Source organism: Glycine soja, chromosome 12, assembly GCF_004193775.1.
Source record: "Glycine soja cultivar W05 chromosome 12, ASM419377v2, whole genome shotgun sequence".
In the NCBI taxonomy this organism is placed as follows: domain Eukaryota; kingdom Viridiplantae; phylum Streptophyta; class Magnoliopsida; order Fabales; family Fabaceae; genus Glycine; species Glycine soja.
This window is the reverse complement of record NC_041013.1, coordinates 38,471,587-38,493,397: the sequence shown is the minus strand read 5'-3', so window position 1 is coordinate 38,493,397 and position 21,811 is coordinate 38,471,587. Positions and strand designations below refer to the sequence as shown.

The 21,811-nt window shown below is 32.8% G+C and overlaps 2 protein-coding genes across 2 annotated transcripts; both read right to left on the bottom strand.

Annotated features, from left to right (window-relative positions):
• Positions 1-242: 242 nt before the first annotated feature.
• Positions 243-3,914, bottom strand: LOC114379162 (SRSF protein kinase 2-like). Its single transcript, XM_028337763.1, has 4 exons — positions 3,473-3,914; positions 1,757-2,743; positions 1,334-1,381; positions 243-1,063 (listed from the first exon to the last, which is right to left on the bottom strand). The coding sequence occupies exons 1-4, from the start codon at positions 3,659-3,661 to the stop codon at positions 650-652; spliced, it is 1,638 nt and encodes a 545-aa protein (XP_028193564.1). The 5' UTR covers positions 3,662-3,914; the 3' UTR covers positions 243-649.
• Positions 3,915-19,416: 15,502 nt separating this feature from the next.
• Positions 19,417-21,324, bottom strand: LOC114378995 (protein MAIN-LIKE 1-like). Its single transcript, XM_028337564.1, has 6 exons — positions 21,139-21,324; positions 20,698-21,024; positions 20,365-20,613; positions 20,096-20,260; positions 19,645-19,773; positions 19,417-19,563 (listed from the first exon to the last, which is right to left on the bottom strand). Exons 1-6 carry the CDS (start codon positions 21,322-21,324, stop codon positions 19,417-19,419), a joined length of 1,203 nt encoding a protein of 400 aa, XP_028193365.1.
• Between the last annotated feature and the right edge of the window lie 487 nt (positions 21,325-21,811).

Genomic DNA, 21,811 nt, shown 5'->3' with positions numbered 1-21,811 from the left:
CTTAGAAGATTTTACTATCAAATTAGTCTCAAATATTTAATGTCACTAAATTAGTCCTTTGAAAAATCTTTTTATCACCACTTTAGTATCACTAGTTATACAGCTTAGAAACAAATATAGAAACTCTGATTCGGCAAAATATATTAAATCTATGTACATGCTGAATCTGAAACTCAGTTTTAGGTTAAAACTCAGACGTGAATTACTAAAAACAAAACGCCAAAACTAGGAAACAAAAGATGCAGTTGATAAAGTTTACAGCAACAAAATCTGATATTGATACATAAGAAAAAATAACTCATTCAAATGTACAGTTCGAACCCCTCAGATATAGCAGTTCTGAAAAGATGAAAATCTAACCTAGGGAGAAGCCTCAAACAAATTCTCCAAAAAGAGGAAAACAAACGTGCTTATATAACAGTGTGCTTTCTACTGAATGTGAAGGAAGCTATCTTTTAGACATTATCTGTAATAGGTGAATTAGCTTCCTTACAAAAGGCTTCCCAAATGACAACCTCATGTATGACCTAAGCTGCATGCTATGCTTAATATAACAGTTAAATATAATATCACGCTCCAAGGACCATCCATGATTGCCATATAAACAAAAACAGGTGGTATACCCCAACCCAAATAAGCCACTATGCTTCTATTCTGATGGCTTCATAGATTGGAACTCTTTGAGTGGCTTTGGATTTCCATCTATGGCCATATTCCCCATGCCAACTTCCACAGCCTCCTGCTCAGCTTTTTCCCTCTGCATTTTTTCAGATATTTCCCCTTCAATAGCATCATGCTTCACAGCAGTCAATGAGGGCTCAAGAGTCTGGGGACCTGCACTGAACCAAGGATGCTGAAGGCATTGAGCAGCAGTTGGCCTCTTTTCAGGGACAAAATCAAGTAATGGAAGAAGGAAATCGGTCATGTTATTTGCTTCTTGTTCACTGAAATCATACTTCTCTGTCAGCACCTTATTAAGAGGCCAGAAACGCAACCGACGGATGTGCCTCAAATCTCCATATCTGTTGAAAAAATCTCGGGAATAGCATCCACCAAGTGCAATCTGAAAGCAACAAATGTTCAATTTTTTTGGAAGGGAACAGATAAAGAATTGACAATGATCAATTAAAAACAGATTGCAGTAAACAACTACCATATTGTTTCTTTTTCAGAAAGCAGAAGAATTCATTAGAACAGCACAAGAGTAGAATATAATACCATCAGCAAATTGTCTATAATATGTTGGAATAAGTTTTTCTTGATCATATCAATAATTCAACATGCAAATTGATAATAACAATTCAGATGTTCTACAGCCAAATGCCAAGCCTACCTTGCGAGGCATCATCCCAAGAAGCTCCATCATCAATGCCAGATGATCCTGTAGAGTAAATTACAAAATGTCAACTTGTTTATTCATAGATTGAAATTGAAGTCCAAATAACCACAGCAGCATTGCACATTTTTATACAATTCGCACAGGAAAATAGGAAATGATGGCATTTTCAATAGTATAAGCAAGACAGTATACCAATTGGAATGTATAAAAATGTCATACAAAATTGAATTTTCCCATTGCATAACAATAAAACCAAATGGTTAAGGACAACTTCTACTCTCAGAAAAAAACATGATAAAAGCTAGTTTTCATGGTCAAAATAATAATGATAATAATAATATTAACAGCAAACATTAGAAGATTAGAGCAAGAAATGAAGCCAACCAATTCTTTCAAAGTCCAAACAGGTGCACTTACCTCATCCCTATCATAGTTGTCACCACTATGAGGATCAAAAAGAACATCGCCAGAGGCAAGCTCAAAGCAAATGCAAGCAAAGGACCACAGATCTGCTGGAGTTGAGTATTTAGATCCAAGAAGAACCTCAGGACACCTATACTGCCTTGTCTGAATATCATTTGTGAATTGTTTATAGGTCCAACAAGCATTACCAAAATCAACCAGCTTGCACTTAAGATCAACAGCTTCGAGCAACTTCTTTCTTGTAGAGCGGCTACCCCTCCTATTACCATGACTTCCTTGAGGAATATCTTTATTTTCAGAAGTCTTTGTCGATTGATCTTTCCTCACAGGACTATTAGGTTTAACTTCACCAGGTTCTACACTTGGTTTCACATCATTACTACAATCATCTTGCTCGTCAGGTGCTTTGGAATCCTCCTCAACTTCCTCAGCATTTTCCTTCCCAGCACAGCCTTGAGCAGCCTTTTTAGCCTTTTTCCGCAATTTCTTTTTCTGATTCTTGGTCAGATCTCCATTCAAACTTTTATTTTCTATTGTTATCCCATTCTTGGTCACAGTCTTATCCTTCGTGTTTGGAAGGATAAGTGGAATGCCTGATCTTCTAGGATCCTTAGATGGATCTATTGGAGACAAAAGCAAGACATTCTCAGGCTTTAAATCAGTGTGTATTACAGAAAGCTCACGATGCAAGTAATCCAAACCCACCAAAATATGGAAACAAATTTCCTTGACCATGGGAAGGGGAACTCCTCGATAATCACTATATTTGATAAGTGTGAGAAGATTATCTCCAAGGAATTCAAAAACCATACAAACATGCTGGCCATTAGGTCCTGAATGCTTAAAGTGATCCAAAAGCTTTACAACACATTTCTTGTCATCTGGATCCCCGTCAGCAATTTGTTTAAGAATCTTTATTTCATCCATTGCCGCTTCAGTGTAATGCTGAGCACTCTTTTGAATTTTTAAGGCAACATATCGCTGCAAACAGACAATTTAAAGCATCACTAACAAAGTTCCAAACTATAGATTGCCGCATGTACGTTAGCATGGTATTGAAAGAATGAAAAATAACATGGGCCCTATTTGGATAAACTTCTCCATAAGCCCTTATAGGAGAAGAAAATAAGAAGGAAAATGCATTATTTTACCTTCTTATTTTTCTTCTCCTATAAGTGCTTATGGAGAAGTTTATCCAGAGTCATAGTCCTAAAGTGAATTCCCACCTAATCACAGGAACTCTAGTGTCACACAACAGACATGATCACTTAGAAAGAACAAGGGCACAAAAAACCGAGTAACTACTTGCAAAATTTCTTAGCTGATCTGAATAAGAGAGAGATCAATAGTCAGAATAAAATAAAACAAAAGATCAAGCAGTTGAACCTCCTGAGATCCTTTTATCAGATGAGTTTTGAGAATGATAGTTTTTTTTAAGAATAAAATAAACAATTTCTTTCAATCAGCAACAGATGGGTGCAAGGTCAAAGCCAGACCATTGTTAATTATTCCATAGACACAAGAAAAAAAAGGATGATAAATATAAATAAAAGCACACACTTCGTCCAAATCTCTCAACCACAAACACTACTCCACAACCCAGATAAAGAACAAAACTCAAACTCTCTAAACTAATTGTAAATCGTCAAAAGCATTCATTTTTATCATCCCCAAGTTGTGCTGTGAGGAAACAAACAAAAGGGCACGCACCGATTTGTGAGTGTCCCAAGCGAGCCAAACAGTGGAAAAATGACCCCAACCAAGCTTGCTCTGCACCACATAGCTCCCATTCTTGAAAGTGTCACCAATCCGAACCGCGTGGTACCCTCCGCGCCTGTAATCTTCGGTTCCTTCGTCCTCCGAACTGTAATCACTCACCTCACTACGGTCCTCCGCCATTGAAGGACCTTCAAACACAAAACCACTCTGAGACAACGGAAGAAAGAAATTGAGGAAGAAGGATTGGAATTTCAACGAGGATGAATCGATTTGACCAATGTTGGTTGCGGATGAGAAATGTTGGAGTGAGATGGAGGCGAGAGAAGGCCTTGAATTCAGTGAACGGTGGAGATGGGAAATTAGGGTTTTTGAGTTGGTCTTGTTGCCGGGAAAACAACGTAAGAACTAAGAACGGAACTTGTCTCATATACGTGACGTTTCACCATTTTAAATACTCCGGTATACAATAATTATGTCATGATAAAATTTTGGATAAAAAAGTACTTTTGTTTTTAAATCAGGATAAACTTTACCCTCCAAACAATAAAAAGATGTAACAAATTTATTCATCCTTTATCTTTAAAAAGCTTATATTGAATCATGTCAATAAATTTTTATTATACTAATTTGTCATATATCAATCTATTTAAGAGTAAAATCTAATTTAATCTTCATTTTGGTCTCTTCATTTTATTATTACAAGTATAGCATTATATTATATATTAAAAAAAATAGAAAAACAAGCATAAGTTAAAATAAACATAATAATAAACATAATTTATCTGTTACTTTGATATTTCTAATATGACAACACTAAATAATGACAAAATCAAGTTGAGTCTCATTATTTTTAAGAATTAACTTAATAGTTATGTATTTTAATTGGATCTTGTATTTTGTTTGATCTCATATTTTGGGTAAACATAATTTATTATTATGTTTGTTCTAATTTATGTTTATTTTTTTTTAGTGTTTATTGTAATATTATACTTGTAACGATCAAAAGAAAAGGAAGATGGAAATTAAATTATATGTTATTCTTAAATTAAACAAAATCAGTGGTGTGATAAATTAGTCTAATGAAAATTTGTTGACATTTTTGTCTAATTTATTTTGCAGTCATGTTGACAATCATTTTTGTAACGAATGGACTTACCAGATAAATGAATTTGTTGTATTTTTTTCACTTATAGGACTAAAATTTAAATTTTCATCTCTTAGGGACGAATTTGTTAGCGTTCTACACATTCAGGGAGAAAAATGGATATTTATCCTAAAATTTATAATTTTATTTACTCATATTAATTAATTTACATCATTTAATTTTTGTAATTTTATAGTTATTAATAAATTATATTATAAGAAATACTTCACTAAATTATAAATATCCCACTAATTTATTTATTTTTTTATAAATTTCAAGAAATTATGTGATAAGTAATTAAATTATAAGTAATTGTAAAATAATTTACATTAGTTTATAATGGCGGATTGTGTGCTTGAAGTGGTTTTAACATTTCTATGATAAGAAATATCCCATTAAATCTACTTAGTTAAATTACATGATGAAAATAAGTCGTAGATAAAATTGACGAATGTTTCACACCCATAATATAATTACAAAACTAATTAAAAAATCTCATTAATGAATAAAAAAATTGAAAATAAAAAAAATGCATTTATCAATATATTACTTTTTGTAATATAAATTATTTTAAAGAAAATCTTAAAAAAAGGAAAAAGGATTATAGAAAATAGAATGTAATGTATTTTTGGATAAGTTTGGGTTGATTATGTTTTTTATTTCTGGATTTTTTCAGGTTTTTATTTTTAGTTCCCAAACAAAATTTTGATTAGTCTTTTAAACTTTTATTCCGTTAATGTTTTTAGTTATTGCCATCAAATAGCACCACTAAATGATGATGAAGCAGTAATTTTATAAGATTCATTTTCGATGATTAAAAATCACTAGAAATTGATTTGCTTAAGTGAAAAACAGAGTTAGTAGCAGCTAAATTACTTTGTCCATTCATGGTTTTTCCCTTTTCTCCATCAATAATGCAAGCTTAGTTCAAAATTAGTTTAGGTAAGCACACAAATACACATCAAAATCAAATCTATATCCAAAATTAAAATCAACTTAGGTAAAAAAAAAAAATCATGTCATAATAACAATCCAACCTTCTTCCTTAGACTTAGGGTTTGAGATTACTAGAACAAGGACACTGACTCTAATAGTGACATCATATGAGATCTGGCCTAATATTCAATCTAGTCCACTCCACTTCCTTCGCTAGCATTTATTGCTCCTCTGTCATCTATGACCAACTCAACAACACTAGCTACCACAATAGACGATGTTGCTACAAGGTCTTCAATAGTTAGGGATTTTGTGGCTTCATCTGGTTCTATTTCAACAAAGGAAGCACACTCTGTCAAGGGCTTTAAAAAGATGGTGTTGTTGATGGGGGATTGGGCAGGTGGAGTGGGTTTAAGAAGAAGTGGGGCAGTAGTGGTGGTGGTGACAGAGGGAAGATAAGGCGGTTGAGATCGGAGGGGAAGAGAAAATCATCATTTATGTGTTAGGAAGAGGTGTTGGCAATGATGGAGAAGTTGTCAGAGTCAAAGTTGGAGAATTTTCAGGTCTAGGAAGTGTAATGGGGGATCAGGGAAATTGGTGGGAGGGAGAAGGTAGTTGAGAGGGAGAGAGGGTTGAGGTGTTGGTTTTGCTATTGTTGAACACTAGAAAGTGACCCAAAATTAGGGCAAAAAAATTGTGTTATTCACTTGAACAAAGAAAATTATAATGTTTTTTAACTGTCACAAAATGAACTTGTTATAAAATTATTGACACATCATTATTTAATGATGCTATTTTACCGTAAGAACTACAAACATTAATGAAGTAAAAGTTTAAGCATTAAGAGTAGTTAAAATTTTATTAAGGACTAAAAATGAAAATCTGAAAAATTCACTGACTAAAAATAGTTAATTTTTTAAGTTTTCATTTTTGGTATGTCTTAAAATTTATCAATGAAATTAGTTTTGACGGTTAAATATATGTATAATTTATATTGTCAACTAGTAAAAAATTATTTCAAAACTAATGATATTTTTTATACTTAGAAATTATAACTAAGGGTAAATAGTCATTTTGTCTCTAAATGTGCAATTCGCTGACAAATACGTCCCTGAAATATGAAAATATAAAATTTAGTCCCCGAAAGTAAGTGTAACAAATATATCCGACCATTAACTTTCGTCTGTCACCGTTAATGAAATAGCTTACATAGCACATAAAGATGAATTTGTCACTGAAATAATTGCTAACGTGGCCATACTGACTGGATTGGAAAAAAAATATAAGTAAGATACTCTTATTGAAAGTAAATGTTAATAATTTTTTGTTGGACGAAAATATCACAAATTTTTTTTTGGATCTAAATATCAGTACGCTTTATTTGACAAAAAATGTTAATAAGTTATCATTATTGAACGAAAATGTCAATAATTTTTTATTGGACCTAAATATCATTATGTTTCTATTGAACTAATTTGTTAGATTTGAAATTTCATTTCATTTAAGGGTAAAATATAATTTTAGGATAAATTTTCATTATTTTTTATCGCTACAAGCATAACATTACAATAATCACTTAAAAAAATATATTGACAAACATAATTTAAAATAAACATAATAATAACGATAATATTGATTATCAACCATAATTTGTCTATCACAATAGAAATTATCCAAAATAAATATTGTACTAGTTTACCAAAATAAAACATTGTAACCATGTATCAATCATTACACATTTGTCAGCGAATTACACATTTATGAACAAAAATGACTATTTATCCATTTATATTACTAGAGAGTGAAAAAACAAAAAGTTAAGAAAATATTAAATGATAAATAAGTTCCTATGTTGACAATTAGAGATAGTCACATTGATCATCATTCCAGTCACAAATTCATTCCAGAGATTAAAAGTTAATGGTGATGGATAAAAGTTAATGATGGGATGTATTCATCGTATTTTTTACATTTTCAGAGATTAAATTTTATATTTTCATCTTTCAAAAAAAATATGTTTGTCAGCAATATAAATTTAAAGACAAAAGTGATTATTTAGCGTGGATAACTAATGAAGTTTGTGATTGGTAAAGAGTTATATTACCGTAGTCAATAACATAAAGAGTTATATTTATTTTTTACTGCAGGTAAAGAGTTATAGTCAATAACGTAATCATTAATTTAATAATATTAGTGATTAGTCATCCATTACCGTAGTTCGTAATTCATATCATGATTTTTTGTGTTCTAGAGAGGATAAAGCGCGTGCGTGCACGTAACTTCCATGAACATTGAACGGTGGCTATTCAAGAGGGACCCACGTTTAATCTCAAAATTTTCAGAAGGATTATACAACGTGTCATCTTATGCTGCGTTTGGATATGAAATCAAGGCCGTCCAGTGTGGTAAAATAAGTCATCAATTTTGCATGAACCAGTTATTAATTACTATAAATTTAATAATATTTTTTTATCACTTTATCTACTATAGAAATGTCAGTATAAATTTTAAATCAGTGGCCAAAATTCCAAAGTCAAAACTTAAAGAATCTAAATTCATCTATAGAATGTCCTCTATTTTAGTTTTTTCGTGTGACAAAATAAATTGAGAAGGTATATCTAGGATATTATATTCAAGTAGTTGTATTTGTACAAAAAACTACAATAATTCTTACAGTGAAAAAAAAAGATAGTATGATATGATAAAAAAATATAATTTAATTTTATGTACTTCTAGTTTAAAAATGTTTAAATTATCAACTAATTAAAAAATTATTCAGAAATAATTTTTAGATTAATTATTATAAGTGTCAATAAATTTATCATATATAACAATCAATAATAATCTAATAGTGCCACGTTATTGATGTATTTAAATTAAGTTTTAAAAATATAAAACATATTATGTAAATAACATTATTATTTTATCTAAATATGCAGGAATATTATTTTCTTCTTTTAGATTCAGAAAAAAATTGAGTATCTTCGTTGCCTTGGCAGTTTGTTGTTTGGACTGATCCTTTATTTTTCAAACTATTTAGGTACGGAAACATATTATTTAGGTAAAGTTGGTACTTCCAAATATTTGACACTAGAACCGGTTTGGTAGTTAGCTGCTGGATGAATCGTGTTTAGAATATCAATTTAATAATTTAAAATACAGAAACATCAAAAAGAAAGGGAAAAATTATTTGACACCTCAAATGAAGGCTCCTCGGTTGACAAAGGAAATGAGAAGGAAAGGAAAAGGGTAAACTAACACTTTAGGTTTCAAAAGTGTAATATTCAATCACTTAGATTTCTGAAAGTATGAAAACATCAATTAAAATTTTAAATGTGTAATTTATTTGTCATTTTACTCCGATCAATAATTTTTTTCCGTTAAAATTAACGTTTTTGCCTACGTCACATATTATTTGGTTATGTGATAATTGATGATGTGCACATAGATAACATTTAACAATCATATGCATACATGACAACTAATGGTGTGCACATGACTATCTAGTCAGGGATCAAATGATAGTAATTAGATTGGCACTTATCATTTATGTGTACATTGTCACATATCAATCACTTTGTCACATGTCATTTAAGTATGCATAGTCAATTGTCACGTAGGCGAATAACGAGTCATGCAAGCACAAACATTAATTTTAATGAAAGTTTTTATGGACAAGATTAAAATGATAAACAAATTACACTTTTAGGGACCTAGATGTCATTTTCATATTTTCAGAAACTTAAGTAACAATGAGTTACACTTTTGGATGAATTACACTTTTGGGGACGAAAGTGTCCGTTCACCCAAAAGGAAAACAATAAATGTAACAAGTATTAAATAAAAGAGACAAATAAAAAATCTAAAATTAGCATGAACAAGAAAAATTATATATTCCTTTATTTGACAACATGACATAAGTGTAAAATTTCTACTAGTTTTGTTGATGATTAATTTTTGTCAAAGAACTTGACTGATCACCCTTAGTGGAATCTCCCCTCTCAATCATGTTTTTCTATCAATAAAACTCAAACTTGAGATCTTACATAAAGAAATCGAGTCCAATATCACTTGAATCAACAATTTATTAGTAGTTATATTCTTCTTTTAGGTGGAAGAAAAACAAGAAGGAAAGGAAAAAATAATGTATCAAGTGAAATAACATAACATACACTTCATTTGATGTAAATTCATGGTAATTGTCAATTCCTATGGATAAAAAAAATATTTTATTTAAGTTGTATAAAGTTCCTTTATAGATGAGATAATTTATAAAATATTTATTATAATAATAACTATTATTATTTGGTTTAATGATGTTAAAATTACAACCTTCTTTTATTTTCAATTTTTCTCTTTGGCATATTTTTGTAATTTTTTAACATACCTACCCTAATAATTTATTTATACTATGATTGTCTAAATAAATCTGAGTCTAATAAGTAATAACTACCAAAACAATAAAAGAGATCCTTTCATGTGATTGGTGGGCTAGTTTTGCTCTATTGATCTTCATTTTGCCCAAGGCCCTATGCCCAAGGGCTTCGGTAGCCAAAATGGGCCACAACAGTTTCATACTCTTTGTAAGGGTGTTGCTAGGTGCACCCAACACTATTGTTGGTGCACCCAACACATTTCCAAAAATGCCAATAATGTCCCTCACTATTTTTTCTATAAATTGACACCCGTTTTGCATTTTTTGTTGTGTCAAAAGCTTGGTTTTTTTCATTGTGGTCTGGTTTCTCTCATTAGTGGTCGTTTTTTGCAAGTGTAGAGAGAGGTAGCAGTTCGTTGGAGGAGAAAGTCTTATCGATGGTGGTTTTATTTCGGCGAAGGTACACATTTTCTGGCTTTTCTGGATAACTGGTGTTCTAGTAGATCTGGTATTATTAACATACAGATAAAGTAAATCCGTAAGTTGTATACGGATGAAGTACATCCGTAAGTATGAATTATAACATATGAATTTAGTTCATTCGTAAGAATCATACGAATATAGTTCATTCGTATGATTTATACAGATGTACTTCATCTGTATGTTGTACTTTGAAGCTTACGGATGAAGTACATCCGTATGAAGCATACGGATGAACTTCATCAGTAAGGTTTATTTATTTTTTAGATTATTTTTAAATTTGTGAATAATTTAGATTTAATAACATTATTAATATGTTATATTTTTTATTACATTTTTTAAATTATGGATAATTTATTTATTACAAATTATTTATAGTGTATGTAAAAGATTAAATTATTTAGGTACAATAATTGTATTTATTTAAAGTAGTAAAATGTTAAATTAGTTGTTAGTTATAGTTTTATATTTTTTTTTTGTTAATTAGGGTGCAAAATTTGTATTTATTTGAAGTATTTTTATGTTAAATTAGATGTTTCCTAAAAAAATTTATTATTGTGTTTTTGTAGTCCCTATCGTGTAATTTTTTTTAGAAATTATAAATTATTTAGTTATTAGAAATTAAATATAGAATAAGTAAAAAGTGAAATTATTTAGGTGCAAAATTTGTATTTAGTTTAAGTAAATTATTTAGTTCTAAATTTTGAATGTAGTTGTATTAGTTGGTAATATGTATGTAGTTAATATATTTTGATGATATTTATCACATTATGATGTTAAGGACTAAATAAAAAGTAGTACGAGGGACTAATTTTAGTTTTGCTAATATGGTGTGCACTAAAAGATTATGTAGACTTGTGTATGATGTATAATGTTTTGATTTGTTGTTAAGATGGACGAAGATTAATGGACGTATGACAATACAATGTCTCAAAAAGTTGATATGGATTATGAAAATGAACAAGAATGTGGTGTGAATGAACCACATGTTGATTGTTTGGATGCTTTTAATACTTCTCAGGTAATAATGTTCATTATTTTTGAGTCATTTGATTGAATGTATGTTTTGTATAAAAAATAAATTGTTTGGATTACGTTGTATGTTTTGCAGTGGGCTCGATCGGTAGCCCATGAAAATGAATTTGTTGCAGTCATTATGAGATTTGACACAGAGGAAGAAGTTCATTTTTCTTAATTGGTTGTAAAAGGAGTGGTCAGTATAAGTGTAGGAAGAAAGAATTTGTTAGAAGAAACACTGAGAGTAGGAAATGTGGTTGTCCCTTCAAGTTTCGTGGGAAACCAGTGATTGAAGGATAAGGTTGGATGGTGAAGTTGATATGTGAGATTCATAATCATGAATTGGTCAAGTCATTAGTTAGACATCCATACGTTGGGCAATTGACTAAGGATGAGAAGATAATTATTGTTGATATGACAAAGTCGATGGTGAAACCAAGAAACATCCTACTAACATTGAAGGAGCACAATGTCAATAGTTGCACAACTATCAAACAAATATACAATGCAAGAAGTGCATATCATTCTTCCATTAGAGGAAGTGATACTGAAATGCAACATCTAATGACGCTTCTTGAACATGATCAATATATTCATTGGCATAGATTAAAGGATGAATTTGTGGTACGTGATCTATTTTGGTGTCACCCTGATGCAGTGAAGTTATGCAATGCATGTCATTTGGTGTTTTTGATAGATAGTACCTACAAAACAAATAGGTACAGAGTCCTACTACTTGATATTGTTGGGGTGACACCAACGGGGATGACATTCTCTGTTGGGTTTGCATATTTGGAGGGTGAATGTGTTAATAATGTTGTATGAGCTTTGGAACGGTTTCAAGGTCTATTTTTAAGACACGATCATCTCCATGTAGTTATTGTGACTAACAGAGACCTAGCATTGATGAATGCAGTGAAAACTGTGTTCCCCGAGTGTTCAAACTTGTTGTGTAGGTTTCACATCAACAAGAATGTCAAGGCCAAATGCAAATCCTCAATTGGTCAAAAACATGCTTGGGAATATGTCATGGATGCCTGGGGTAGTCTGATTGATTGTCCTTCTGAACAACAATTCGCTGAGTGCCTTCAGAAGTTTCAAATGGCTTGTTCACCTTAACCAATGTTCGTTGACTATTTTAACGAAACATGGATAATCCCACACAAGAAAAATTTTATCATAGCCTGGACGAATAAGGTGATACACTTAGGCAACACAACAACAAACAGGTATTAAAATGTTACAGTTTTTCTAGTAATGTTTATTAATTCATGGAATTTAATTATTGTATATGTTTACTATTTTTTGTGTATTTCAAATGTAGGATTGAATCTTCTCATTGGGCTTTAAAAAAAGTATTACATAATAGCCTTGGAGACTTATGTAGTGTTTGGGATGCCATGAACAATATGATCACGCTGCAACACACTCAAATTAAAGCATCCTTTGAAATAAGTACACATGTGGTTGGACATGTATTTAAAAAAACCTTATACAAAAGGCTTCTTGGAATGGTTTCAAGGTACGCTTTAAATGAGATTGCTGCTAAGTTTGAGCGTGTACATTATGCTGACAAGAATCCTTCTTCTTGTGGTTGTGTGATGAGAATCACGCACGGTCTTCCTTGTGCATGTGAGCTATCTAGGTATGTTGTTGGCAACATCCCACTCGATTCAATCCTTATGTTTTGGAGGAGACTTAGTTTTTCACATCAAGGATTATGTTAGGCCGAAGTCACCATCAACGAAAAGATGGAGATCATATCTAAAAGATTTGAGGAACTTGATGTTTGTGGTAAAGTTACTCTCAAGAGTAAACTTTGATAAATTGCATACCCTGATCAAAACTCTATGTGTTTTCCTCCATCAAAGGTCAACACTAATGGTGCACCCAAGAAACCGATGAACAAAAACCAAAGATCCCCAAAGCGTGATCCGTCTTATTAGGAGTATGTTGATGATTTTCATTCTGTTCAAAACAGCAACTCTTCAATGAAACGTAGTGCATCATCTTCTGACCCGCCGAAGCCAACAAGGATTATCCCGATGTTGGATCAATTTGAGCCATTTATACAAGATTTCATTGACAACATTGTGGATGTGAAAGTAGACGGTAACTGTGGATATCGGTCCATTGCCGCTTTATTAGGTATGGGTGAAGATTCTTGGTAGTTGGTGTGCAACCAATTGATTAAAGAACTTGACAAATGGTAGGATGACTATATCAACCTCTTCGGTGGCACAAAGAGATTTGAAGAATTAAGGATGTCTCTACTTGTTGATGGATTTTCCAAGGTATGTTGTTGTGGTTTTTTTTAGAACAAAGTTTAAATAACTTTGATGTGTATATTTGTTTGATTCAGGTTAGTGTGGATAAGTGGATGGATATAATGAAGATGGAATATGTCATTGCATCAAGGTATAATGTAATCCTTGTATCGTTGTCCCAACAACAAAGCATGACATTTCTTCCTCTTAGAAGTCAACCACCACCAGATTCTTTTGTGCACCGCATTATATGTGTCGATTATGTGTTTGAAAATCATTTTGTTCAGGTACATTGAAGATAGTTATTCTAATTTTTAGATTTATGCAATCATTTGTGTTCATTTGAGTTAATAATGTTTGTTCACGTAAACGTACAACATGTTTATTTGAAAGATTGTTGTCCTTTACCGCCTCTTGCATTGTTGTGGTCTAGGAATTCTCATCCTCAGCCAAAGTAGTGGCCAACTTCATATATTAGTAGAATGCAACAGTACAAAAGTTTCATGATGTTGAAAAGAGACTATGTCGACCTAAATGAAGACTGAACATGCATTATTGTTATGGAGTGTGACACTTCTTTATCTAATTTAATTAATTATGTTATATAATTTGTTGTCAAACGTTTATCCTTAATTATTAAGTAATTGTTGCGTTAAGAAATAAATTAGTTAGTGCAACTAAAATCAATTACGCATGTATGATACATTGTTGTTATAATTGACAACACATTGTCAAATGCATGCGTATTAAAGTTTGAGCATGACACGACATTGACAACACATTCTGATGCACGATATAGCTTGACACCACATTGGTTTAGTTGGAAACACAAACACAAAGCACTGCACACGTCTCTATTTTTTTAAAAAAAATTGAAGCAGTGTTAGTGAGAACCATCTATATATATGAGACATGCCAACACTCTAAAAAATCACACATTCTTTTCCAATTTTTATAAGAAAGTATGACATTTTTGGGAGAAACTAGCAGTCAGACAATTGTCAACTCAAGGTTGAGTTTCATTTTTCCAAATGGATTGATTATTCACAATGATAGTGATGTTTACTTTCAAGCTTCCACTCTAGTACCCATTCGAGTACCAAACACTTGTGATTTTGCAATGCTAAAAACCAGAATATACAATACCCTTCAGTTAATCAACAAACAATTTTTGGATGAAATTTACTACCGGTAACCATTCACAGATACAGGTAACCAATTTCGCTTTCAATGTATGCAATTGAAAAATGATGATCATGTTAACACAATGTTAATGTGTAATCATCAATTTTCGTGTGTTGGTCCGATTGAGTTATTATGCACCATTGGTAGAACACCAGATGAAATATGACACTTACTTGAAGGCACTATGACCCTTGCTCATGATGCCCTTCTATATTACAACGAGAGGTGGAACATGCCACGCCAAAACAACTTTGTAGGTTATTCGTTCACATGAAAAAATCCAAAAAAATTTGACATTCCTTCAGGATGTACCATCAATGAACTGAAGGATTTGATAAAACAAGTTGCACCTTAAGGAATTCTCCCTCATGGTATTCATGAATCACAAAGGGTAAGACGATTGTTTTTTAGACAACCAGGTCATTTTGAGTATTCAGACAAAGTTATCAAATTTAAAATTATTGAGTTGAAAACTAACGATGACATGCTGAAGGTCTTAGTACAGTCTAACTATTGGAAACAATTTGGACCAATAGAAATTTTAGCTGTTTTAAGTAAACAGATAATGGAAATGGAAGACAACGTGTCTATGTCGCGACATGATTGAATGCAAGTTTTATTTCTGAGTTTTTGATGCAAATTTTATTTCTTTCCACTATGTTGAAGTTAATGTAATGTTTGAATTCGAGAAGTTATTCACTAGTTTTTCAACTAAGTTGTTCACTATTTGTTCAGTACTTATTCAATAATTATTTCCACTATTTGGTTTACCCATGATTCAATGCGGATTAGAATGTCTTTTTTTGAATGATATCGAAGGTCGTCATGATTTTAAATATTTAGTTAACAAAGCAAATTTCATCTCAAGGATAGTTTAGCGCGACCTTACCTTGCCTTGTATTACTTAAAGTGTTACTTAAAGGGTAATGACTATCTTAACTTAAGAAATCAACGCGTTTGTGAATTAAAGAAAGGTTATGTAAAGAATGTACTTGATAAAATTAGGTTTGTTGTTTTTTTATTTCCCGTTCATAGTCATAAAGAATTTGGGCAAACCTAAAGAATTAGGTCTTCGATTAACACTCATTCATAAATGAATTCAGTAAGAGATTCTATTTTTTTAATCCAATCCAACCAATATCATACAATTTAATTTATTATATATAAAAATTAATTATTAAATACAAAGCACATAAATAATTTTTAGCTCATAGTTGATTAAATTATTAAATTAAATCATCTATAATTTTTTAGTTATATTTATCTTTTCTTGATTTGATTATATTTTATCATGTTAATATCATAATTTATTTCAATCTAAAATAAAAATATTGTATTTGTAGATGCAATTGCCTTTGATGTTTTGATGATGATCATGATGATATGATGCAATTGATGTAAATGGGCTTTTCAAGATTAAATTCAAGCCAATACTTCAAGATTACAAGTCACAACATCAAGATGATCACTAGTATATTGGGAAGGGAATTCCTAATTGAATTAGCAAAGGTTTGGCCAAGTAATTTAAACTAAAAAGTGTTTTTCAAAGAATTTATTCTCTGGTAATCGATTACCAGAGGATGTAATCGATTACCAGTGGCCAAATATGTTTTATAACAGCTACTAAAATTTGAATTCGAAATTTTAGACAGTGTAATCGATTACACAATTTTGGTAATCGATTACCAGCAGTTAATAAACGTTTTAATTCAAATTTTAAAAGTTGTAATCGATTACACAATTCCTGTAATCGATTACCAGACAGGATTTTCAGAAAAATATTTCTAAGAGTCACAACTTTTCAAAGGCTTTATTCATGACTACCATTGGTCTATATATATGTGACTTATAACACGAATTTGTTGAGAGTTTTTCAGAACAACAAGTGTTTATCCTCTCAAAGAGCAAATTCATTTTATCCTCTTAAGAATTCCTTGGCCAATTCAATTGCAATTCATTAAGGAATTATTTGAGTGCTCAATCTGTAAAATCCATCTCTTTCTAGAGAGATTTATTCTTCTTATTCTTCTCATTCTCTAAGGGATTAAGAGACCGTGAGTCTCTTGTTGTAAAGGAATTCTAAACACAAAGGAAGGATTGTCCTTGTGTGTTTAGAACTTGTAAAAGGAATTTACAAGATAGTGGAACTCTCAAGCGGGTTGCTTGGGGATTGGACGTAGGCACAAGGGTGTGGCCGAACCAGTATAAATCTGAGTTTGCACTTTCTCTTCCCTTAATCTCCTTTATTTATTATTGCTTTATATTCATATTCAAATTGTTTTATTTGAATCAATATTTAAGAAGCTTGTCATTAAGGGAATTCATAACTTGAATAAAAAGTGAAATAGATTTTTAATTGGGGAAGTAGTTTGGAATATCTTAATTCAACCCCCCCTTCTTAAGATATTTGAGGCCACTTGTCTAACAGTATTAACATAGAAATTATTAGTTCAAAAAACGCATTCCCTTTCCCTGTGTTGGTAACCAAGTACTAAGTACATTTTTGAGCAAGATTATCTAAAAGTAATTCTAAAAAAATAAAATAAGAAGATTTTTTTTTATAAATTCAAATTAACTTATGCACAAACTTTCTCAATTTTAAGAGAAATTATATGATAGTTTCTACAAATTAACTTACACATAATTAATTTTAGTCTATAGAAAAACTCATTTCATATATTTTTTTAAAAAAATTGTCTTTAAAATGTTTTTATATAAGCTTATTCAAACATATACTAACTTGATAATAACTCTTCATGGCATTCACAGGAAGAGATAGAGTACACATTCAAATTGACTACCCATATAGGAAAAACAAAATAATGTAACAAATATCTTCAATAAAATTTATAACCAAAATAATGTAACAAATACAAAAGGTTAGGAAAAACAAAATTTTTGTCAAATACAAGACATAAACATCATCTATGAATGATAATAACTCCTCATGGCATTCACAGGAAGAGATAGAGTACACATTCAAATTGACTACCCATATAGGAAAAACAAAAGCCTAGGAAAAACAAAATAATGTAACATACCTTCAATAAAAGTTATAACCAAAATAATGTAACAAATACAAAAGGTTAGGAAAAAAAATGTTGTCAAATACAAGACATAAACATCATCTATGAATGATCTATGCATCGTCTTCATCACGTCCTAACATAAATATTTCCATCTGAGGTGACACCCCTAGCGATCTGATAACTGTTAAATAATTGTGAATTAATAATAGAGAATTAGTCAAATTTTGGCTTGAAATTAATTATTTAGCAGTTATTTGTGATTAAAAGTTAGAAAATTAATTAAGTTTGAATTTTTGGCCACAGATATCGAAACTGAAGGTACAACAAGTAAAAAGGCAGCAAAAATTAAAGAAAAAGAAGAAAATCTTAAGCAGGCCCAGCCTAACATGCGCGCTTAGCGTGCGTCACGCGCTAAGCGTGCAAGGTAGCACATGCGCTAAGCGAGCCGTTAAGCATGAAGAAACATGATTCGTTACGCGCGCTAAGCACGAGGCACGCGCTAAGCGCGAGGCACGCGCCAAGCGCACAATCCAATATAAGCACATGCTGAGTCTGCAGCACACACTAAGCGCACGATCTGAACATGTTAAGCGCACGATGTCTCGTTAGCGCGCCTTTGAAGGCCCAAAGCCCATTTCTGCACCTATAAATAGAGATCCAAGCCAAGGGAGAACGTACACCTGGCCTTAGAGCACTTCTCTTAGCATTCCAAGCCTGAACTCTCCCTTTTCTCTCTACATTCTTTGCTTTTATTATCCATTCTTTCCTTCACCCCACAATTGTAAAGCCCTCAATGGCCATGAGCGGCTAATTTCCTAGCTAGGGCCTGGTAGGCCTAAAAAGCCAACGATGTATGATGTACTTCAAGAGTTATCAATGCAAAGAGGATTCATTCCAGGTTTTATGTTCTAATTCTTTTCTTTTTATCTTGCATTTATGTCTTAAATTTCTCTTGGGTTTTATTCGCTCGGGAGAGTGTATTTCCTAATAAGGGTTTAAGAAGTAATGCATGCATCAGTTTTTAAGGGTTATACGCTTGGGAAAGGGTAACACCTAATAGAACAAATTAAGAAAAGGATTGTCGAGCTAGCATTGCTAGGCATAGAATGATGGCCCAATGCCCATGCATTTAGCAACATCTAGAATTTAACCTTAATGCATTTTAATTATTGAATCTTCACAAAGGCATTTGGGAGATAGGTAGTTAAAATAGACTTGTCATCGTGAGGCATCAGGGGCAAGTAAAATTAATAGATGTGGGTAGAACTAATTCAACTGTATTGGTAATGAACAACATAAATACATGCATCGTAGGCCAATTAGGTTTGTCTGGTCTTGGCATTTTCATGAATTGTCTTCCTAAATTATTTGATCTAGTAGTAACAATTTATTCTTGCGCCTATTCCTGTTTTTACTATTTACTTCTTACTTACAAATTGAAGAGTATTCAATAAAGTGCAATAAAATCCCTGTGGAAACGATACTCAAACTTCCGAGAATTACTACTTAGAGGGATTTGGTACACTTGCCAAACACCTCAACACGATCCTGAGGCAGTCTTCCATGAGGTCATGTAACTCTGTGCCTTCAGTGACCATGCTTAGGTTGAATACACGCTCCAACCTTTCTGAGATTGCTTCACAAGCATCCTATGACATTCAAAAAATCACATTTATTACAACATTTAAAATAAATAACATTTTATAAAACATTAAAGCATCTATTCTTACCACTGCATGTTTGGGCAGATCAGTTGCTTGTGACGGTCCAGCTTCTGGTGCCACTAGGACCTCCGGGATATCTGGCTCCACGTATGCCTCATGTTGTGGGACAAGTGGATGTCTGGGCTGATCAGCTGCCTATGTGGGTGTGATGAACGAATGAGATATCCCGAAGAACCACTCCATATAATCTGTTGAGCACTGCCCAGCCACAAGACAAATCTGTCCAGCAGCTACTAGATGGTCCGAGTAATGCATCCACCTATCATCGATATCCTCAGATGACAAGGTGGCACTAATGGGCAGTGGAAGGATGGTCTGAATGTAGCCAAACTGTCACACCACTCTCTCTGGACGAAGTGTGACCACAATGGGACCCCATCTAAGCTAACCCTAAAAGCATGAAATGAGGTCAAACGCCCTAACTCCTCGGTGGTCACCATAAAGGCATCCAACATACGTTAGGGATCGTTAGTGCATCTATACGTGTTCGGTACGACGATGTTGTTAATCCCTTCATATAATCCTTCGTAGTAAGCCACTGGCAGACATGTGGTGTCGTCTCATCATACCCATCATTAGTCACGCTCTCATGAACACTGGGAAATTGCTTATATATCCAACACTACAAACATGACATGAACATAAAATAAATGTCATATAAACATATTAAAAACATATTTACATCATAATCCAATTTAACATATTACAAACACAAAATTTACCTACCTGTAATAAAGTAATGTAACCAGCAAGCTGTCGGCCAGTGCTTTGAGAAGCGTCATTTAATTGATCATACATATGCACCGGGGCAGCAACTCCCCATGCATAGCTCCCACTCCGAGCCAAGTCTCCAAAAGCGTCCAAATGAACTACATGAACATGTGTTGCACTCTTGTTAGCGAAAAAAGTGCAACCAACCAAGTGTAGGAGATATGCACGAGCTGCAACAATCCAATGTCGGGCCTCGCATCTCCTCTGATAGATATCCCATAGCCACAACAGACGTTAATATGCCCCATGACACTGTGCAGTCTCAGCTCTAGCCTCCTCACCCGAGACCTCAAGCAACTCCACTAACATGATGACCGCCTCGTCCACATGTAGAGGCTCGAAGCTGTGGAAGGTGCCTATGATCGAAAGATGAAGGAGTGACGCCACATCATCCAATGTGATGGTCAGCTCTCCTACTGGAGGATGGAAGCTGCTAGTCTCCTTGTGCCACTTCTCGAAAAAAGCGGATATATCTCCCCGATCGCCAGTGTCTACTGAACACGCGATCAAAGGAGTTAATTCTATGGCAACGACTAACCCTTCAATCTCAAGAGCTGGGCTCCCAAATTTCTCAACTTTCCTTCCGTGGAAGGCTAACTTCAATTTAGGACGTTCCTAAATTGAAGTACAGATGATTCCAAATAACATTAAATAAAAAATTAATTATCACAAATAATTCAACAAATAACAAATAATTAAGAAATAACTTTACTTTAAAATTAAAAATACCTCTCCATTCCATATGCTATGTGCAACATGGTCAGCAAACGAAGTCAGCACTGATGGGTCACGTGGCCCACCTGGGAATCCCTCAGCATCATCACCAGCTACTCCCTTAGCACCATCACCAGCTAATCCCTCAGCACCATCACCAACTAATCCCTCTGCACCAGGTGCAGGTACGTCCTCAATCATCTCAAAAACATCCTCAGCAACAGGGAAAGCTTCACGTTGTCTACGTGCGGATACGGTAGGCCTACATTGCTGGGAAACATCATTTGCCTGATATGATCCTGTCTACCCAGGGCTCTACCTATATCCTTACCTAATGCATGATCTAAACCTCTAGTTCTAACCATGATCTGCAAATCATGACGAACATGTATTTTTTTTGTTGTCAAATTCACTATTCAAATAATTATAAACCTACATAACCCTAAGTCCTCAATCCTAGATTATAAACCCCAATCCCACTACCCTAAACACTAACGCCTATGCACTACATAAACTAAACCCTAAGCATTACATATCTATAATTTCTAAAACTACCAATAGCAAACAACCATATATATTAAACCCTAACATCTAAACTAACCCCTAACCTAAACCTTACCAACTAAACTAAACCATAAGCTCAACCCTAAGCTCAACCTTAACCACTAAAATAAACCCTAGCCTCAAC

What these genes read in the sequence shown, in the direction of transcription:
- LOC114379162 (XM_028337763.1), bottom strand. Translation starts at nt 3,661, where the DNA reads ATGGCGGAGGACCGTAGTGAGGTGAGTGATTACAGTTCGGAGGACGAA. An exon ending in CTTGGGACACTCACAAATCG is followed by an intron (nt 2,744 to 3,472) that starts GTGCGTGCCCTT and finishes GTCTGTTTGCAG; the next exon opens with CGATATGTTGCCTTAAAAAT. An exon ending in ACAACTATGATAGGGATGAG is followed by an intron (nt 1,382 to 1,756) that starts GTAAGTGCACCT and finishes TTTACTCTACAG; the next exon opens with GATCATCTGGCATTGATGAT.
- LOC114378995 (XM_028337564.1), bottom strand. Translation starts at nt 21,324, where the DNA reads ATGATTGAGGACGTACCTGCACCTGGTGCAGAGGGATTAGTTGGTGAT. An exon ending in TGTTAGTGGAGTTGCTTGAG is followed by an intron (nt 20,614 to 20,697) that starts GTCTCGGGTGAG and finishes GATATCTATCAG; the next exon opens with AGGAGATGCGAGGCCCGACA. An exon ending in GTTACATTACTTTATTACAG is followed by an intron (nt 20,261 to 20,364) that starts GTAGGTAAATTT and finishes TCATGTTTGTAG; the next exon opens with TGTTGGATATATAAGCAATT.